Source organism: Hemiscyllium ocellatum, chromosome 14 (genome assembly GCF_020745735.1).
Source record: "Hemiscyllium ocellatum isolate sHemOce1 chromosome 14, sHemOce1.pat.X.cur, whole genome shotgun sequence".
In the NCBI taxonomy this organism is placed as follows: domain Eukaryota; kingdom Metazoa; phylum Chordata; class Chondrichthyes; order Orectolobiformes; family Hemiscylliidae; genus Hemiscyllium; species Hemiscyllium ocellatum.
Genome location: NC_083414.1, coordinates 35,597,809 through 35,613,831, shown reverse-complemented (window position 1 = coordinate 35,613,831; position 16,023 = coordinate 35,597,809). Strand labels below are relative to the sequence as shown.

Below are 16,023 nucleotides of genomic sequence, written 5' to 3'. Positions count from 1 at the left end.
GGGTGGGGAAAGCAATGAGTTAAGGGGAGGAAGAAGAATAATTACTGAGTAAGTGGGGAGAAGAGATGTGTGAGTGAAAGAGAGCGCGTTTTTGTGGAGACCAGAGCTGGTTGCAGTGTATATGAGTGGCTTCAGAATCTTCTACCACCACAGGATATGTGGGGCTTGTCTGAAGACTGTTTTAATGTGGTTCTGTAAAAGACAAATTTTCATATCTGTAAGATGTATTCTTTTGGCCTATATATATTCATTGGATCTTCATCCAATAAGTAAAATGTGTAGGAGGTAAAAATATTGAAGTACTTTTTTTTGCATATTTTCATGACCTTTTTTAGGTTTTACATTAACCTTATATCCAGTTGTTGTTTGTTCTGAGAACACAACCCAAACATGAGTTTCGTTGCACATATGTATTCCAAATAATGGGGGTCCGCTTCATGTGATTTTCAGGACTGTAAATTGAGGTCTAAAACTGTACTTATTTACCCAAGGTATCTTCCCGCAGTTCTGAGGATTTTAAATCTTTCTCTTGGTGAAAAATCAGAACTTCCTCTTAAAACTCAACCACCAATTCAGCGTTCTGATTTGAAAGTCGTGTATGTTGTTATTGCATTCTGATTTATGCTAGTTCTTATCTTTTCCCAACATTTGATGCAATGGTGCTGTGATGAATTTGAAATGTGTGCATTTTATCCTGAAAGGGTATCAAACCAAATATGCAACTGATGTATGCAAATTAATATTTCGTAACTTGGTGAGCACTTGAAACTTGCAGTGAATTGTGCAGAAAATAATGGAACTTGTGGAATAATTTTACTTGTCTTCAAAACTTGTGCCCAAGAGATGCAGAATATCAGCGTAGTGGTGTCACATGGGAAGAAATTTACAATAAAGGCTATTCTGTTTTGATTTTGATAAACTGCTGAATTATTTGAAATGAAATGTTTTAGTTCTGCCTAATTTTTTTTCCTCAGTTGATGGTTCAGCTATTCAGTTATAGAAATAAAAATGAGGAAATGCTCATCTCAATGATCTAAATTTGTCTGTATAACAGCTCTGGAAATGTTACCATCCTTTCTTAGGCTAGTCATTTATGGTCTCTTTTTGAACCTAAGTGCTCTTCAAATTTGGTTGGCGACCCTTCATAAAAATAATTACAAAGTTGAGCTTAAACACTGCGCTTGATAAAATGCAACTTACATGGAGAGAGATGTTTCTGATGTGACTGCATATTCAATAAACTAACCTCTCCATTAGGATTATGTATGTTGTAGTTTATTGTTGCACAGAATTGGTGTGTCCAATGCTTTGACTTTTGTAGAATTTCTGTGATTTTGAAAATCATCTCCGAGAAACTCCTGGATATGTGCTGACTTAAACTCTGTATGTTCTGTTAGTTAATAGCTATCTACTGTTTTAAAATGTTTTATATTTTAATATTCATTCTTTTCATAGCACTTCCTATCCTCTGGATAAAATTTTTCTACTGAACTTGGAGATCCTCTGATCCCAAAAGCTGAGACAAAGTACTGTTTGTTACCTTGTATTTGCAAATTTGTAAAAATGTCATTCTCAGGGCATGTTTTAAATACAAATAGTTATGATCCTCTAAGTAGTTCCCTATGTTTTTCTTAACCTCATATTCTTAGAAATCTGAAAGGTGTTTCATCTCCTAAGGTTTTAGCTTTTGATTTTTAGCAATGTGAAGTATATAGTAGTCGCATAATGACTGTCAGTTGGGGTGATAGTTCTCTAATTACATTCTGAAAATTATTCAGTTTGATAGGAATACAGAGGAATCTCGATTATCTGAGTGACCTGGCTGGGGAGTATTTTCAGATAATCGAAAGCCTGATAACACAGTTTAGCCAAGCATTGGGCCCTTGCAATCTTGTTCGGATAATCTCAAATTCAGATAATCAAATGCCAGTAAAAGCGGTTCCTCTGTATATTGTATGCCAGTATTTTGTCTTTGAGACAGAACAACTGAACATAATCCATGTGTCGAGTATTAATTACAGTAACCAGTTTTGATCAATGAATAGCCAGTAACAAAACACAAGTCAGGACTGTGCAACGTTTATCTTCTAAGCTGTTTTTCTTTTTACGTAAGATTGTTTCATCACTTGTGTTTTTGGGGTCTATGGATTTAACCAGAATTGTTTAGATGTGTCTAAGAAATTAGAGGAAAACCTGAAAACAATGCAACCACCGAACTGCAGAGCCAGTCATTTCTCTTTGAGGAGCATGTCATGATGCTTGTTGTTGTAGGTATCAGTCTATTCAATCCAGCCAATTACAGAAGAGTTAGCTGGAGATTGGCAAACTAGGAGACCAGTCTGATATCTTCAACACTGTTCTTTTGTGTATTTGGTCATGAAAAACTTGTTTTGATTCCTTCTGTTTGGGGAAATAGATGAATAACTTGATTTTGAGAAACTGCTATCCCAGAAGGGGAAGGCACCTCGAGCAGGAGATTATTAAAAGCTATGCTCCCAAACCCCCCCCCCCCCGCCAAGCTGACCAGTTCAGTGCTCTATTACCATCAGATCATTTTAGTGTTGTCATGGAACATTATGCATCATTACAAATACTTGAATTGGTCTGTGGTTTATCTTGGGCTTGATCTTATCCCTAGAGCACGACCATTGAATCTGAAGTGGGAATTAAGTTTGCTGCAAAATGAGGCAAGCTTCCTAATTAAACAAGCTGTTTTATTGTCGTCTTTTATTTGCTATAAATGTGTATGATATTCTGATTAACAAATTCATATTTTGATTACTTATTTCACCAACTATTTCAGATTAGGAAAACTAGTCTAATACAGAGGTCTGGATCAGGCAGAATTTGTAAGGAGCATCCAGGGAAGTTTTCGAGGGCAGTATATCAGTAGTCTGATGAGAAGGACCTTATTGGACCTGGTGTTGGGGAATGAGCCAGGCCAGGTGGTAGAAGTTGCAGTGGGGGATTTCTTTGGGAATAGTGAACACAATTCTGTAAGGTTTAGAATACTCGTAGACAAAGATGAGAGCAGTCCTAAGGGAAGAGTACTAAACTGGGCTGAGGCCAGTTATATCAAAATTTGGTAGGAGCTGGGAAATGTGAATAGGGAGCAGCAGTTTGAATGGAAGTCCACATTTGATATGTGGGAGGCTTTTAAAGATGGACATGTCCCTTTTGAAAACAAGGAATAGGAAAGGCAAGATTAGTGAACCGTGGATAGCGGGAGAAATAATACAATTAGCCAAGAAGAAAAGGGGAGTGTACATAAGGTGCAGGCAGCTGGACCTCCACAGAACGTGCCATGGAGGAATATTGGGAGAGTAGGACCAAACTTAAATGAGAATCAAGCAGGCTAAAAGGGGTCATGAGATCACTTTAGTGAACAGAATTAAGGAGAATCCCAAGGTCTTTTATTCATATGTAAGAGGATAACAAGAAAAAAGGTTGGTCCACTAAAGGATAAAGAAGGAAGGTTGTGGGTTGAACCTGAAAAAATTGGTGAGATTCTTGATTACTTTGCATCAGAGTTCACTGATGCAAGGGACATGATGAATGTTGAGGTTAGAGATTAGAAGTTTGTTTACTCTGGATCACGTTGCCATAAATAGAAAAGATGTGTTGGGGTAGGCTAAAGGATATTAATGTGGACAAATCCTGTGGATTGGATGGGATCTATCCCAGGCTGCTGAGGGAGGCAAGAGAGGAAATAGCTGGGGCAGATATCTTTGTAGCATCCTTAAACACAAGTGAAGTGCTGGAGGACTAGAGTTGCTAATGTTGTTCCCCCTGTACAAGGTGGCTAATTGTGATATTCCAGGTAACTACAGACTAGTGAGCCTGACATCAGTGGTGGGAAAGTTGCTGGAGAAGGTGCTTATAGTTAGAAAAGAATGGGCTTATCAATGATAGGCAACATGGTTTTGTGCAAAGGAGATTATGCCTTACCAAGTTGAGTTCTTTGAGGAAGTGACCATCTTGATAGATGAAGGAAGGGCTGTGGCTATTGTCAAAATGCCTTACGAAAGTCATGTATATAAGGTTCCCCATGGTAAACTAATGGAGAAAGTGAAGTCACATGGTATGCATGGTGTTCTAGCTAGGTGGATAAAGAACCAGTTGAGCAACAGGAAACAGTAGTGGTTAAGGGAGTTTCTCGAAATGGAGAAAAGTGACCAGTCATGTTCCACAAGGATCAGTGGTGGGGCCACTTGTTTGTGATATACATAACTGATCTGGAAGAGGGTATTGTTGGTCTGATCAGTAAGTTTGCAGATGGTATGAAGATTGCAGAAAGCATAAGGGACTGTCAAAGAACACAGATAAACTGGAGAGTTGGGTGGAAAAGTGGCAGGTGGAGTTCAATCCAGGCAAATGTGAAGTGATGCATTTTGGGGAGTCTAATTCTAGAGCAAGCTATACTGTAAACAGATGAGCCTAGGGAAAAGTTGATCAGTGAGATCTGGGAGTTCTGGTCTATTGCACCCTGAAGGTGGTTGCACAGGTGGATAGAGTGGTCAAGAAGACTGCATGCCTTCATCGGACAAGGTATTTGAGTAGAAGTGCTGGCAGGTCATGCTAAAATTGTACAAGAATACAGTGTACAGTTCTAGTCACCACATTACCAAAAAGATGTGGATGCTTTGGAGAGGGTGCAAAGAGGGTTTATGAGGATGTTGCCTTGTATGGAAAATGCTAGCTATGAAGAGAGGTTGAGTAGGTTAGGATTGCTTTCATTAGAGAAAGGAGATTGAGGGGGGAACCTGATTGAGGTCTACAAAATCATGAAAGGTATAGATCAGGGTGGACAGAGATGAGCTTTTTCCCAGGGTGAGGGGTTCAATAACGAGAGGTCACGCGGTCATGGTAAGAAGTGAAAAGTTTAAGGGAGATACACGCGGAAAGTACTTTACACAAGAGGGTGGTAGGTGCCTGAACGAGTTGCCACGAGAGGTATTGCAGGCAGGCATGGCAGATTCATTAAAGGTGCATCTGAACAGATGCACGAGTAGATGGCAAGCAGAGGGATACAGATCCTTTTAAGAATTGGGCTGAAAGGTTTAGACAATGGATTTGGATCGGCTCAGGATTGGAGGGCTGAAGGGCATGTTCCTGGGTTGTAAATTTTCTTTGTTCTTTGTATAATGTACTAATTACAGTGATCAAAGTTTTTGATTGCTACTGAATAATGTGTACATCAAGCCATATTTCAGTTGCTGGTGAGTAAAACCTCACAAATGGGGAAGGGTCTTTGGAGCAAAACTTGAACTATTCAGTGAAGCTCCTACCTTTGCAATTACTACTTCTGTTTCTTCTATCTCCTTTTTATTCCTCTCCCCTCACCTTTTTAGAGGTGTAGCAAACATAGTGAGGTAGTGAACTGTAATAGGACAATACATTGAATTAGTAGTATTACACAGTTGGAAAATATTGAGGGCCTTTTTCATATCATTTTAAAGGTTATTTTTGTAGAAGAGTAAAATTCATCTTATGTACAGTGTTCATGTGCAATTTTTGTGTTCTCTGCTTTGGCAAAGTAAATTTTGTAAACTGTAAAATGTTTCCCTTATGTTATTTCAGGGTCTTATTTTTGTGGTAGATAGCAATGACCGAGAGAGAATTCAAGAAGCATCAGAAGAGCTGAACAAAATGGTATGTAATTGTGAAGATTTGAATTTGATATCTTGTTTACGGATGTTGTGAGCAATGTTCCTTTCACATACACCTGAGTTTGGTTGTTTAGATAGACATGCAGTACTAGTTCTAGTTGCATTGATAGGAATTTGTAGGAGTTGATCCATTCTTCAAAATTTTTTTTCACTAATTTCATTGAAAGTTCTGGATATCTAAAACCACTAAAACAGTCACGCAATGCAACTGCTGCCCCCTCTGAAGTGGTTATGTATAGGTAAAACCCTATTTTGATTTAAATTTCAAATGAAACCAAGGCTAAAAGGCAAACCTCTAAACGTGGGAATAAAATCCCAACTTTTTTTAAACAATTATATTAAAATGTACAGAAAGTTTGGTAGTCTTTAAAAATGTATAAACTGTCCCGTAACAGTTTTTAATAAAGGCAAAATACTGTGGATGCTGGAATTTTGAAAAACCCTGACCATGCTGGAGAAACTCAGCAGTTTAGTAGTATCTGAGAGTTAACATTTGAGTCCAATAGGATACTTCAAAACTGAGTTCTGAAGAGTCATATCAGACTCAAAATGCTAACTCTTGCCAGACCTGATGAGTTTTCCCAATAAAAGTTTTTTAAATTTCCAACATGCAAAATGTATTTTTACATCAATGAATATAAAATTATTTTTCAAAAACAGAATACATATATCTAAAATCCCTCCAATGTGAAGAGAGGTCCTTTGGACCATCAAGTCTACACTGACCCCCTGCAGAGCATTCCACTGAGATCTAGGTCTCACCCTAACCACCCCCCCCCACCCCCTGCCAAATAACATGGCATTTACCATGACTAATCCACCTAGCCTGTACATCACTAGATACCGCAGGGCAATTTAGTATAGCCTGTGCACCTAAATTGCACATCTTTGGAATGTGGGAAGAAACCAGAGCTTATGGAGAAACCCACGCAGATAGTTACCCAAAGCTTGAATCAAATGTGGATCCCTGGTGCTATGAGACCAGTGGTATTCACTTTCAACCTTTGGCAAATGTGTTAAAATGTAACACATTTGGAATTTGCAAACGTTCATTGATATTTTGAAGTGACTTTTTTTTTGACTCAAGTCAAATATAAAATTTGAATTTTCTCAATGTTTTCCTTTTGCAGACAATAAGGTCTGAGGGGTTGCAACGTACTTTTGCCTTGATAATTGCGTGTTCATAAGGTAGTAAACAGTGACAGACAACAACGTACATTCTTATTCTGGCCTTAATGGAGATCCACATGTACAGAAGGCTTTACTTTTGTACCTCTCCAAAAGCAATCACCTTGCACCTTCGCTGCTTCTTCACCTTTCCAGACTCATTGTGCTGCACTCAAGTATGGAATAGATCCCATCTGCAGTAATCACAGAAGGTAGTGATATCACTATCGTCCACAAAATCTAAAACTCTGCTGTCCATAGTTACATCTCCCTTAATAGACTTATTGCTGAGACAGCATTGGCAAATATCAGTAATTCTCAGTCCAAATATTTTCTTGCCTAACCTGAAACTAAGATAGTGTGTATTTTTTTCACAGCTCTGTTGATTTAATATGGAGCCACTTCGGTTCATTTTTCTTCCTAGTGGAGCCCTTGACAGATGCACCATGATTGTATACACAATCATGTTTCTTTTTAATACTCAAAATCTTGCAATATTTCATAACCCTTTCATTGTTTTCAAGTTAACTGAGTTAACCAAAATAATTCTGTGGTTTTGTGATTTGCCTGTACTTTGCCACATTTCTTAAAATCTCTGTTACATGCATAAATAAACTTCTATAGCTGCTTCTGATTAAATGGCTGTAATGTTAATAGGTATACCCTTCCATAGTTGTGGGATTTTCATCCAGTCACGATCTTCTAAGGACTTCCACCTGTGAACTGTGGAGTAATCTTGTTGACATTCAGTGGGATGGAAGAATATCTATCCGTTTTGTTCCATAATCAATTCAGCATAGCCTTAGTTCTATTTCCTCTCTCCAGTATCCGTGAGGATTGAGGATGATGGGCAATGTGCAACACATCCTGAAATAGCAGCATTTGTTGTATTAGTGGGGAGATGAATACCATAAAATATACACTTTGATCACTATTCACATGCACTGGTATTCACCACCTACAGAGCTCCTCACTGAGCAAGAAGTGTGCTGCAATGTATAACTTAATCTCTGGTAGGAAATTCTTTTAGCCATTTAGTAAATAGATCAAGGACCACAAAACACAAAAACAATCCCTCTAAGCCTTAGTAAATATGCTCAGAAAATCAACATTTAGTTGTGTCCAAGGGCCATATGGGGATGGTTGTGACTGAGTCTTGCATTATGGGGTGAAGGAGAGAAGAATTTATTTCTAATCATTTGTTAATGATCTACATATTTCTCCATCCCTGGCCACCAACAGATGAGACAACTTCTGTTGTGTAGTGAGTTATCAATGCTGTTGGTGAAAGTAGAGCAATACTAATATCCCTTCCCTCTTTTAACTGTGAACATTTCAAAAGTAAACAACCAGATTACACACTATACGCAATCAAGAGATGTTCTCTTCATAAACTTGAACACTTGTCAAGGAGGGCTATGTCTGGCTTGCAGAAATGGACAATTCTATTGATGCCAAGCATTGACTTTGGAGTAGGGGTAATATAAGCCCTGTAACTCTGAAACATCACTTTCAGTTAGAGTCATAGCCATACAGCATGGAAACAGACCCTTTGGTCCAACTCGTCCATGCAGGCCAGTTTCCCAAACCAAACTAGTCCCACCTGCCTGCAATTGGCCCATATCCCTCTAATCTTTTCCTGTTCATGGACTTATCCAAATGTCTTTTAAACATTGTGCCTACATCCATTACTTCCTGGAGCAATTCGTTCACACACTACCATTCTGTTATTGTTTTTAAAAATAAATCTGCCCCTCATGTCCTTTTTTAAATCTTTCTCCTTTGACTTTAAAAATATGCCCCCTAGTTTTGAACTTGCCTACCTTGGGTAAAGTACCTTTGCTGTTCACCACCTTATCTATCTCCCTCATTTATAACCCTCATATTTATAAACCTCTAAGAGGTCACCCCTCGCCACTTCTGCACCAGTGAAAAATGTTCCAGCTTCTCCTTAAAATCAGACCCTCCATTCACTCTTGTAAATCTTTTTCTGAACTCTTTCCAGTTTAATATCCTTCCTATAAAAGGGTGACCAGAAGAGGCCTCACCAACTCTCTGTACAACCTCTCAACAAGATGCCCCATCCCAAAATGTATGAGCAATGAAGGCAAGAATGTTAAATGCTGCCTTAACCACCATGTGTACCTGTGATGTAAATTTCAAACAATTACTTACCTGAACCCCTAGGTCTCTCTCCTACAATTTGTAGGAGCTGGCAAGGCTGCTGGTTTTTTTTTTGTCTCCCCCAGTGTTTATTGTTACTATTTCAGTAGCAATGTCTTTGTGCCAAAGTAAAATATACAGCAGCCAACAGCTGAAATTAGTAAGTCCTCTAAGTAACACTAGCAAATAACGAAGGACAAATTTTAAGTAAGTTTTGTGGTTGGTTAACTCATTAGATAGGCTAGTTGTAATTTGTGTGATGAAGTCCTCCTGTAAGTTAAGTTACTATGGTTATTCAGTACCAAGCAGATCAGTGGATTTGGGTATCTTGTGAATTAACTAGTAGCTGAGACCATAAGAAATAGGAGTGGAAGTAAGGTCATTCAGCCCATCGAGTCCACTCCACCATTCAATCATGGCTGATGGGCATTTTAATGCTACTTACCTGCACTCTTTTCCCCCATATCCCCTTTAATTCCTTGAGCTCAAGAATTTATCAATCTCTGCCTCGAAGATATTTAAAGTCCTGGCCTCCACTGCACTCCAAAGCAATAATTTCCACTGGCCACCACACTCTGGCTGAAGACTTGTCTCCTGTTTTCCACTCTAAATTGTCCACCTATAATTCGAAGGCTGTGCCCATGGGTCCTAGTATTCCTGCCTGACGAAAACAATTTCCCAGCGTCCACCCTTTTCTAAGCCATGAATTATCTAAGTTTCTATTAGATATCCCCTCAATCTTCTAAACTCTCATAAATGCAATCCCAGAATCTTCAGCCATTCATCGTATGTTAGGCCAACCATTCCAGGCATCATCAGTGTGAATCTCCCTGGATACTCTTCAGAGCCAGTCTGTCCTTCCTGAGGTGTGGACCCCAAAACTGAACACTGTATTCTAAATGGGGCCTAACCAGAGCTTTGTAAAGTCTCGTAGCACATCACTGCTTTTACATTCCAACCCTCTTGAGATAAGTGACAACATTAATTTGCTTTCTTAACCATGGGCTCAACCTGCAAGTCTCCCTTTAGAGAATCCTGAACTAGCACTCCCAGATCCCTTTGTACTTTGGTTTTATGAATTTTTTTACCGTTTCGAAAATAGTCCATGCCTGTTTTCCATTCTTTTTTCCAAAGTGCAAGGTCTTTCGTTTGCTCATATTGAATTTCATCAGCCATTTCCTGGACCACTCTCCTAAACTGTCTAAATCTTTCTGTAGCCTCCCCAGCTCCTCAGAACTACCTGCCTGTTCACCTAACTTCGTATCATCGGCGAAGTTCGCCAGAATGTCGCTAGTCCCTTCATCTAGATCATTAATACGTAAAGTGAACAACTGAACCCTGTGGGACACCATTTGTCACTAGCTACCATTCTGAAAAATAACCTTTTATCCCAACCCTCTGCCTTCTGTTAGACAGCCAATCCTCAATCCATGCCAGTAGCTCACCTCGAACACCACAGGCCCTCACCTTACTCAGCAGCCTCCCGTGAGGCACCTTTATCAAAGGCCTTCTGGAAGTCGTAATAACATCCACTGGGTTTCCCTGGTCTAACCTACTTGTTACTTCAAAGGAAAGCAGTTAAACCACTGGGTTTAGGAATGATGACAGTTATTCAGTTTTGTCACTACTGTTCACTATATAGTCTTTTCTGGAATTGTACATCTGGGCTTCCAGCAAGGTCTATATCAGGTTTGAAAGGAAATGGTGAGCTGCTTCTATAATGACAGGTTGGTTTTTTTGTGCTTCACTTATGAGCCTGTTAGAAAAAATGAAGGGAGAAAACTATAATTGGAGACCAGATAGGAAGTGCCAGAATGCAGGAGTCATTGGAGGAGCAGGAAGTGCCAGTCATCTCTTTGCTAGGGTTGGGGGAAAGAGGGAGATTGCAATTGGGTGGGTGATGGTAAGGCCTAAAGAAATGTTGCAATATTTTTAATTGTCAACAAAGGAACAATCAGCTTGAGTTATGAAGACTTATTTTTGAGTAGTGAATTAATTATGAATGTTCTTCCTGTTTTAGGGGTGCATATGAACAGATATGAAGGGGAAAATGTAGTGGATGCTATTGCAATGAACACTATCATGATAGTTAAATTTAAATCTGAAGTTGATTTCTGAAATGCAGTTTTTAAGTGGTAACTGCCTGCTGACAATAATCCAATTGTGTGCAAGTGTAATTAAGATCTATTAAATGTGATCTCACCAGTCTACGGAATGTGTTATGGGTGATTAGGTTTGCTTGCACAAACCATTATGCGAGTTTCAATACTGTGGTATGTAGAATGCTTCGTGTGTTATGATTGTAGTTTAATGGCATTATTAATTGAGGGTAGTGATTAATTCTTCTAATTTCACTTCTGTGTAAGTCCAACTACCCTATATGTTACCGCAAATCCAGAAGATAGTTACATATTAAAATTATCACTTGATAAATTTAAATGCAGGATGACATGAAATGTATGAGGAAATAATCTCACGGCTGATCTTTAATTTTAATGTCCCTGTATTGATTCTGTGTAACCATTAGTAATTCAGGTGTTCACAAATCAGGGACTGCAAGTGGTGAGAATGAAAATCCAAAAATCCTTTTTGAGGAGATTGAGAATTTTTTTGCCTTTTATTATAATCTTCAACCAAATGTGCCATAATAGTAAAGTCATATTACTATTTTGTTTTTCTTCTAGCTTCTAGAAGATGAATTGAAAGGTGCAGTTGTACTGGTGTTTGCCAACAAACAGGACCTCCCAAATGCCTTCACCATTAGTGAAATGACAGAAAAATTAGGTCTAAAGAGTCTATCTAACACAACTGTAAGTAACCTACACTCTTCAAAATTTTAATTGTTAACATTGACAATACGATGGTAGTATGCATGTAATAAAATAAGTTAATGCAAAATTGTCATACTCTTTAATATCAATATTCCTCAAATGACATTGTTTCAGAGAAGCTTGACTGTACAGTCCAGAAATTCTGAAATTTTGATTCCTGAGTAATGTTGTCACTTGTTGTTTGTATATGGAAAAATCATGCCATTTCAATTTTACTGGGGTGAATTTTTAGTAGGTGTGTTTTTTTCCTTTAAAATAAATCTTTACCTCACCATCAATGTACCAAAATCTCTGAACAGTCGACTTCCTAATTCTTAGGTGGATGTGTGTATTTTCCCATTGGTACTTCCTGGAGACTTGAATACATCATGAAAATTTAGTTTGACCTCTAGTTTGAGTTACACAGTTGACTGGAGCAAAGTTGAGGGTGTGAATGCTGGATACTGAACTGAGTTTGGAGACAAAGAAAAGTCACTTAAGACTCCATTGCTTAAACTCAGTCCAATAATGCTAAAGGCTGTGTGGGCACTAGTCATGTTGCCCATCATGCAGTAAACCATACTTGTTTCTGTTCACACAAAAGGTCATTCATTTAACAAAGTGTTGGCGAACTACCAGTATTCATGGAAATATAATATGGCAAAAATCATTGGCTCTAGGGATTGAGATGTTTGACCAACCTTTTTTAGAATTGAAAATGTCCATAGCTGAATACTTAAATTCCATAATTCAGAGTCAATTGTATTTCTGTATAGAATTTAATAAAGTTAATTTTGTTAACTTCTCTAATTCCATTTTTTTTAACAGTGGCATGTTCAGGCTACATGTGCTATACAAGGAAGTGGCTTATGTGAAGGCCTTGACTGGTTGTCAAGTGAACTATCAAAATCCTAGACTTGATGCCACAATATGACAAGATGTTTTATTTAACCGAGGACACATTTGGTAATATTGGTCTGGGCTTGTTAACTAGTTTTCATCTCCCAAATATTGTGGTTCCTGGAGTTGATATTTTGGCAGACAGCACAGCTTGATTTTGAACATTTTTTGGATGTTTATGGTAGGTTTCATAAATTGGTGGAAAATTAAACAAATAATTTACAATTCTCTTTTGTGAGTGTGTTTCTTCCAATTTATTTTCCATTTGAAGTCAATATAGATCCTGATTTGTAAAATAGCTGAAAAATTAATGTCAAATACATTTGAGCCCAAATAAACAACTTTGTTTTCTAAATTATGTTGCCCTTATTGAGTTTTGATACCTTGGATCATTCCAAAACACAGTTGTTTTAAAGATTTTATCTTGTCTCATTTCAGAGTTTTGTGATACCTCGGGTCATTCCAACACAATCTGCTGAAAAAAATTTCTCTTTTTTGATTGGGATCAGTTCTTACTAAATATGGCTCCTAGCAGGGATTGGTAAGGAATGGTTAAAAAGTACTTGATTCTAATTGAGAAAGCATCATTTGAACAGAAATTGCCTTTATGTAGTCTTGCAGATGTCTGTGTTTCTTAAAATAAATCTTGCTGATTGCAACTAACAGCTCCTCCCTATGAAATTCAGTCCAGTGGTGTATTTTGAAACCACTTCAGAAGTCCTTCAATCTCTTTTGTGGTGCTGTAGACTTCTGCAGTAGTTTGTACACTGGCTAATTTTGTGCAAGACTATGTCAAATTATTAGAAGGATGAAATTTTTTTCTTTTTGTTAGTAGATACCTGTTCTTGGCAACCAGCCAGTTTCAGTGGACTACATCCATCCCCATTTTGTGCACCTGAACTGTAAATTCTAAAATTTCCTTTATCTCAAAACAAGCAACAGATTGTGTGCAGCCCATTGCTATGTAAACTTTCCAATCCCACCAAAGGATGCAGTCCTGAAATATGCATGCATTCATGTTAGCATTTCTATTCACATAGATAAGATCAGATTGTCTTTCTAGTATGTTGAAAGTTGTACCTTTTTTTTTTAAATGTTGCATGTCATTTTGCTATCAGTATGCTGTTATTCATTGTAATATAGTTATTGTTTGTCTACGGATGGGCAAGTCTTCATGAAACTGGAAGATTTGGGAACATCATAATTCTAATAATGAAAGGTGTCTACGTAATCCATTTGACATTCTAATGAAATTAAATAAACTTTATAGAAATACTTTGCTTGTTATTTAATCAAATTTGTCTTAAATTCTCATTTTGCGATCTTGAGATCATGAGAATAAAACATAGTAAGGAGATTGAGGGTGAATGCGAAGCAAAGTTAGGATGGGCAATAATTTTTAACAGCAATTAATAGCTACTTTAAATATGCATTGTTTTGTATGCAAATATATTTTGTAGTCATTAACTAGCAAAATATGTCAATTGAAAAATTATTTGCTGACAAATTGATAATGAAGTGCTATTGCTGGTAGAAAGGTCTATTTGCACTAACAAGTTTGTGGTTTCTAAATATAGATGTCATTTATAGTGGAAATAATAAAAAATCTAAAGGTGTAGTAAACTCAGAACATCCCTCATTCTTTACAATAAATTTAAGTCACTCATAAAGCAGGTATCTTACGAGACTTGGAACACAACCATTTGACTTGGGTAAGAATGCTGTAACTGAGCTAAAATTGGCAGTTTGGCAAGGCATAACCTTTACATTGCATTGTCTAGTTGTTCCTACTTCATTTCAAAACTTCACTTTGTAGTAGCATTGGCATTATTACATAATTTAAAAATACATAAATTTGAGAAGATGGTTAGCTCTTAGATAGCTATTTTGCTTAAGAATAATGCCAACAGCACAGGTTTGATTACTTGAGACCTGCCTGTTCACCTTGCCCCTGAAAATGTAAGTTAATGGGAGCTCTCACTCAAAAACTGCAAAGAATAGTGCAGGATGAAACATTCATCGGCAATAAGCCAAGCATCAACCTTTGGGTAGAACAGTGCTAGAATAAGATGCATAAGTATACTGTAGAAGTGCTAACTAATCGTCCTGCTTTTATGCTATTTGACTGTAATTTTCACATTGCAGAAACTGGCAAAGAAAAGCATTGAGTGGCTTCTCCTCCAGGGAGATTTTAACTTCCAACCATGCTCATTCTTGAGTTCATTGTCCTCCTGTCCTCTCGGTCCTCAGAGTCATAGAGCTGTACAGCACAGAAACAGACCCTTTCATCCAACTCGTCCATGCTGACCAGATATCCCAACCCAATCTAATCTCACCTGCCAGCACCTGGCCCATAGCCCTTCAAACCCTTCCTGTTCATATACCCATCCAGATGCCTTTTTAAATGTTGCAAATTTGCTTGCCTTCACCACTTCCTCTGGCAGCTCATTCCATGTACACACTACCCTCTGTGGAAAAAATTGCCCCTTAGTTCTCTCTTATATCTTTCCCCTCTCATCCTAAATCTATGCGCTCTAGTTGTGGACACCCCCCAACCCCAGGAAGAGACTTTATCTATTTATCCTATTCATGCCCTCCATGATATAAACCTTGATAAGGTCACCCCTCAGCCTCTGATGCTCCAGGGAAAACAGTCCCACCTATTCAACATCTCCCCCTCTATGTAGACTTCTGAAATGAGTATTCATGACCTGAAATCTCTCTTGACTCGCTATTCACAATATCAGTCACTGATATTCCCACATCTGATCACTGTCACTTCCCACCAATTTCCTGTTTCCCATCCACTACTTCATTCTGTATGATAATTTGGGGGGGGGGGAGGAAAAGAAAATTTGCCCTCCATTTGGAACTGCACACTCAAATCCACAAACTGATCAGCCATGATCCTCTTGAGTAGGAGAAACTGAGGACTGCAGATGCTGGAATACCAGAGTTAATGTGCTGGAAAAACACGGAAGGCCAGGCAGCATCTGAGGAGCAGGAGAATTGACATTTTGGGCAAGAAGGGCTTATGCCTGAAATATCGATTCCTGATCCTCTTGAGTGTTTAAGCAGGCCTGAGGGGCCAAATGGTACACTTCTGTTCTTTAACTTTTTTTTTGTTCATTATTCATGAATATCTTATTCTCTCGGCTACACTTATGGAGCCTTTTTTTTTGCATTATACGTAAGAGTTGGTAAAATGAGGCTTGAGGGTATGTCATATTACATCTCTGCTGGAATTGTCCTGCCATTTGAACAGGTGAACCCAGGGATAGAGGAGTCTGAGATATTAGCTGTAAGCTTTAAGT

The 16,023-nt window shown here is 38.2% G+C and overlaps 1 protein-coding gene across 1 annotated transcript in view; it reads left to right on the top strand.

Moving 5' to 3' along the window:
- The window catches only part of LOC132822344 (ADP-ribosylation factor 4), a 28,364-nt gene extending 14,380 nt beyond the window's left edge, over window positions 1-13,984 (top strand). The window contains exons 4-6 of the mRNA XM_060835608.1: window positions 5,581-5,652; window positions 11,684-11,809; window positions 12,638-13,984. Of these exons, the coding sequence (XP_060691591.1) occupies window positions 5,581-5,652; window positions 11,684-11,809; window positions 12,638-12,724 (285 nt within the window). The 3' untranslated portion in view covers window positions 12,725-13,984. The remainder of the gene's footprint in view (window positions 1-5,580; window positions 5,653-11,683; window positions 11,810-12,637) is intronic.
- The last annotated feature ends 2,039 nt before the right edge of the window (window positions 13,985-16,023 follow it).